This window comes from Microtus pennsylvanicus, chromosome 5, assembly GCF_037038515.1.
Source record: "Microtus pennsylvanicus isolate mMicPen1 chromosome 5, mMicPen1.hap1, whole genome shotgun sequence".
In the NCBI taxonomy this organism is placed as follows: domain Eukaryota; kingdom Metazoa; phylum Chordata; class Mammalia; order Rodentia; family Cricetidae; genus Microtus; species Microtus pennsylvanicus.
Window position 1 is genome coordinate 81,782,143 of NC_134583.1, and position 5,635 is coordinate 81,787,777.

Genomic DNA, 5,635 nt, shown 5'->3' on the forward strand with positions numbered 1-5,635 from the left:
ATGTCATGGATGTGCTCAGAAATGAAAGGAAATATCATTTTATCTTGGCCACTGAAAAAGACATGCAAAGCAAAGAATATTTCCAGGTAAGTTTCACTGCAAATCATTTCCACAAAGTTGTTTATAGATAGAGGTAGAGTGTGTTCACGTATGAACTCATGAAATATTCTATAGAAAGGGCTAATGTGTGAAGTCAGATGGGCTTTCTATGTCAAGCTATAGAGTGTATTTTGTTGAAGAAATTGGAAGAGACACAGTGAATTTGACTTAGGGGAAGAGAGCCAGTTATCATAAGGTGCGCAGTCTATAGTTCTTGGTAATGGAGGAGAAAACTGGAAATGTTGGAAACTAAAAGAATACAGAAATGAAGAAAAAGCTGGAAAAACTGGGAAAATGAGGGATAATGTGAGGAAATCAACAGTTGCAGGCTTTAAGGACCATTTGAATGAGAGAGGTAAGAAGATACAGAACACATACTTGGTCCATAGAATATGAATCTACTGAGGATCTATCATAGGCTAAGGGCAAGACCATGAGTCAGAGAGATGGAGCTGTGCCCTATAAAATAAACATCTTAAAGGCGGTGGTAATAAGTTTCTATGCATGGCCACTGAAAGCACACAAGAGCGTCTGTAGAGTATGGCAATGATTTCAATGATGGGTCTGCTGACTTTGATGTTACTGGAGATAGCTGAGACAGAAAAGGCACAGAAATACATTCTGTTCTTAGGCTGAGGTTTTGAGAAGTGCTCTCTGGGCTGATGGATTTGCGGTGGGTTAGAGTCAGGGCAGTTTCATCCACAGGAGAAGTCACAGGTCACAGCGGGCTAAACCAGATGGTACATATCTACTTAGCCACAGGTAGTGGTAATTTTCAGCTTTCAGTGGGTAGTGGAGACCCCACTCCAAATATTAGAGAAAGGAAAGTGACTGAGAAGCCAGGAGACCAGGTGTCATCTCAGTGTGCATTCATTCAAGAGTTTACATCCTGGGGAGAATACCTGCTGTGGAGGTAAGGGGAACTGTGCTTCCAGCAATGTCAACGTCAACAGAGCACAGTGTCACAGGGATAGAGAAGCAAAGCACAGGCAGGTTCCGGGTGAGGGCTGCTTCACTCATCCACATGTTCAAAGGATTAGGAAGGTACAGATGTCCCCCTTGATCCAAGAATACAGGGTGAGAGATTCTAGGTGGGAAACCCAAAGTGAATGAACACCAAATGGTCTGGTAAGGACACAAGAGACAAGAGGCTTTCCTGATGGAAGTACACTCACTCTCTCCTTTTCTGACAACAGAGAATTTTGAGACGATCAAGTTTAAAACTCAGGCTTTGGAGAGGTGAACAGTAATATGTTCTCAGAAGCTAGCGGACACACAACGATGGTTAGTCTCAATGAGACAATGGTGACTGAGTTTGTGCTGGAAGGGTTCTCAGAGCACCCTAGTCTAAGACTGCTCCTAATAGGCTGCTTCCTGACCCTCTACATAATGGCTCTTATAGGAAACACTGCGATCATTGTTTTGGTCACCTCCAGCACTGGGCTCCACAGTCCCATGTACTTTTTCCTGTGCAACCTGGCCACCATGGATATTATGTGCACCTCCTCTGTGCTGCCCAAGGTGCTGCTTGACCTAGTGTCTGAGGAAAACACCATCTCCTTCAAGGGGTGCATGACCCAGCTCTTCTTCCTTGTCTGGTCTGCATCCTCGGAGCTGTTGCTGCTCACAGTCATGGCCTATGACCGCTACGTGGCCATCTGTCATCCCTTACACTACAGCTCTAGAATGAGCCCATACCTATGCAGGGCCCTGGCCATGGGTGTGTGGTCCCTCTGTGCTCTGAATTCATCCATCAACACTGGTCTGATGACACGTCTGTCATTCTGTGGCCCCAACATCATCACCCACTTCTCATGTGAGATTCCTCCACTCCTCCCACTCTCCTGCAGCTCCACATATGTGAATAACATCATGACTCTTATGGCAGATGCCTTTTATGGAGGCATCAACTTCGTCCTCACCTTGCTCTCCTATGGCTGCATCATCGCCAGCATCCTGCGCATGCGCTCTGCTGAGGGCAAGAGGAAGGCCTTTTCTACCTGCTCCTCCCACCTCATCGTGGTCTGTGTGTACTACTCATCTGTATTCTGTGCCTACATCAGTCCTGCTTCCAGCTACAGCCCAGAAAGAAGCAAAGTGACCTCAGTGCTGTACTCGGTCCTCAGCCCAACCCTGAACCCCCTCATCTATACGCTGAGGAACAAGGATGTCAAGCTGGCCCTGGGGAGGCTCCTGCCCTCTTTCTCACATTAAGTGGAGATGTTCGCGCTCTATTCCTGGATTGAGGTTGTTCTCAGGAAAGCCCATCTAGCAGCTGAAAAGATGCTCTATCCTTTTTATATTGAACACATTCTTCATTAACTGTCTTCCTTATTTTTCTTAAATGCTGAACCACTCCAGGGCTTGTGATGCAAATCAGCTATGTTGAAGTAGTTAACTCTTCATTCTTCTGGGAAAAATACTTTTTCAAAACATTGCTCTGTCTCATGATTTCAGAGGACTCAGTCCATGGAGACTGGGGTCTTTGTTTTAGCCTAGCATGAGACAGGGCCTCCTGGCAGTGGACATACATGGTGAAGAGCTCCCTCCTCTAATGGCAGCCCAGAACACATATTTGAGGAGCACCTGTGCTCAACTGACTTCCTCCTTCCTTCCTGCTAGTCCCCTGTCCCTGGGATGGTGTTAGCCACATGGAGAGTGGATCCCCTACTTCAATGAATCCTCCCTGGAAACACTTTCAGCTGCATGGACAGAAGTGTCCCTCAGTGATTTCCTAGGTTATTTTAATCCAGCCATGGTGACAATAAAGAGTAACACTGGGGCATCACTGGTCTTCGCCCGTCTCACCTGTTGGTTTCTCTGGCACTGTTTGCTTCACGTCACCTTCTGTACCTTTCCATCTGTTGCTGGTCTCACGACTGCTGTGTAAGCTGCAGAACAACTGACAACCACCCAAACACCCAGTACACACATGTTCATAAACACACATGCATGCATACATCTCTTAGATACGTTATTCGGGAATTCTTGTCCGGTGGTGTGATTGCTAAAATAGCTGCATTTCTTCCTGGGCAGCCATCTTGGTCTCTAACAGCCATTTGTCTCTGGCTCGAGTTCCAGGAAGATAACTTGTTCCTGACTCCTTGACCCCACCCAAAAATTACAGCAATAACCATCTGCTTGTTTTTCTCTTTTTTTTTTCATTTAATACATTTTATTTTATTACATATTAGTCCCATTTCCACCCCCCTCCTTTCTTCCCCTCCCCCCAGCTTCCCCTTATCCCACCCTTATCCCCCCCCCCTTTCTGCTCCTCAGTGAGGCTGAAAGTGGTATTGCTGGGTCTTAAGATAGGTTGATCGCCAGTTTTCTGAGAAACTGCCATAATGATTTCTAAGGTGGCTGTACAAGTTTGCATTCCCACCAACACTGGTGGAGTGTTCAACTTACTTCTCATCCTCTCCAGCACAAACTATCATCAGTGTTTTTGATCTTAGCCATTCTGACTAGTGTAAGGTAATAAGTATCTCATAGTCATTTTGATTTGCATTTTCCTGATGGTTGAGGATATTGTACTGTTTTTTTCATTTTCATTTTTTAAATTTATTTATGTATTAAAAATTTCTACCTCCTCTCCTCATCCCATTTCTCTCCTACTCCTCCCACTCCCCCTCCCCCTCCCTCTCCAGTCCTAAGAGAAGTCAGGGTGCCCTGCCATGTGGGAAGTCCAAGGCCCTCCCCCCTCCATCCAGGTCTAGGAAGGTGTGCATCCAAAGAGACTAGGCTCCCAAAAAGCCAGTACATACAGTAGAATCAAAACCCAGTGCCATTATCATTGGCTTCTCAGTCAGTCCTCATTGTCTGCCACGTTCAGAGAGTCCGGTTTGATCACATGCTCCATCAGTCCCAGTCCAACTGGCCTTGGTGAGCTCCCATTAGATCAGTCCCACCATCTCCATGGGTGGACGCATCCCTCGCGGTCCTGACTTCCTTGCTCATGTTCTCCCTCCTTCTGCTCTTCATCTGGACCTTGGGAGCTCAGTCCAGTGCTCCAATGTGGGTCTCTGCCTCTATCTCCATCCATCGCCTGATGAAGGTTCTATGGTAATATGCAAGATATTCATCAGTGTGGCTATGGGAGAAGGCCAGTTCAAGCACCCTCTCCTCTACTGCCCAAGGACCTAGCTGGGGACATCTCCTTGGACACCTGGGAACCCCTCTAGAGCCAAGTCTCTTGCCAACCCTAAAGTGGCTCCCTTAATTAAGATTCCCTGATCCCAAATCCACTCTTCCTCCATCTCAACCATCCTATTCCCCCAAGCTCTCCCCAATCCTCCCCTTCCCCCGTCTCTCCTATCTTAGTTAGAATTTCTATTGCTGTGAAGAGACACCATGACCACAGCAACTCCTATAAAGGAAAACATTTAATTGAGGTGGTGGCTTACAGTTTCAAAGGTTCCGTCCACTATCATCATGGTGGAGAGCACGGTGGCATGCAGGAGCTATGGTGCTGGAGAAGGAGTTGCTACATGTTGATATGTAGGCAACATGAAGAAGACAGAGATAGTGGCTGTGGCTTGAACATATGTGAGACCTCAAAGCCCGCCCCCCACATTGACACACTTCCTCCAACACACTCACACATAATCCAATACGGCCATATCTCCTAATAGTGCCACTCCCTTTGGGGACCATATTTTTTCAAACCACCATATTCCACACCCTGACCTACAAAGGCTTGTAGTTATATCATAAAGCAAAATGCATTCAGTCCAACTTCAAAAGTCCCCATAGTCTGTAGCAGTCTCAAACTTATTTAAAAGTCTAAAGTTCAAAGTCTCTTCTGAGATTCATTTAGTCTCTTAACTGTAATCCCCTGTAAAATCAAAAGGCAGACCACAGACTTCTAGCATATAGTTGTATGGAATATATATTATCATTCCAAAATGTAGGGAAAGGAGCACAGTGAGGAAACAGTGGAACAAACTATAACCAAAACAGGCTCGGCAAACTCCAAACTCTGCAGCTCCGTGTCTGATGTCAAAATGCCCTTCAGATCTCTAACTCCTTTCAGCTTCGTTGGCCACAACACTCTTCTTTCTCTTGGGATGGCTCTACTCCCTGTTAGCAGCTTTCCTCAGCAGGTATACCACAGATCTGGCATTTCCAACATGTTAGGGTCTCCAAGGCAATCCAGGTTTCAAGTTCACAGTTTCACACAATGGCCTCTCTAGGGCCCCCATTTAGGGACACCCCTGGCACATCCCTGGCCTCAGCAGCTTCCCTTAATAGCAGAGGCAAAATCCATAGCCCCTTTCTTCTATCCTTAACTTTAAAATCAGAACCATGTGGCTGAAGCTGCCAGGTACTGCTACTTGCTGGGGATGGAACACGGGCCCCCTCATTCAATTCCATCTTCACCAACTTTCTGTTTTCCCTGGTTTCTTTTACTGCCTAAGCTTGTCTATCCTGGAACTTGATCTATAGACCAGGCTGACCTCAAACTAAGAGATCTGCAGCCTCTGCCTTCCCAATACTGGGATTAAAGGTGTCCACCATCACACCTGGCTCTAGG

At 46.3% G+C, this 5,635-nt stretch overlaps 1 protein-coding gene across 1 annotated transcript; it reads left to right on the forward strand.

The window, feature by feature from the left end:
- LOC142851010 (olfactory receptor 13A1-like) lies at positions 1–2,313 on the forward strand. Its single transcript, XM_075974902.1, has 2 exons — positions 1–11; positions 1,368–2,313. Exons 1-2 carry the CDS (start codon positions 1–3, stop codon positions 2,311–2,313), a joined length of 957 nt encoding a protein of 318 aa, XP_075831017.1.
- The last annotated feature ends 3,322 nt before the right edge of the window (positions 2,314–5,635 follow it).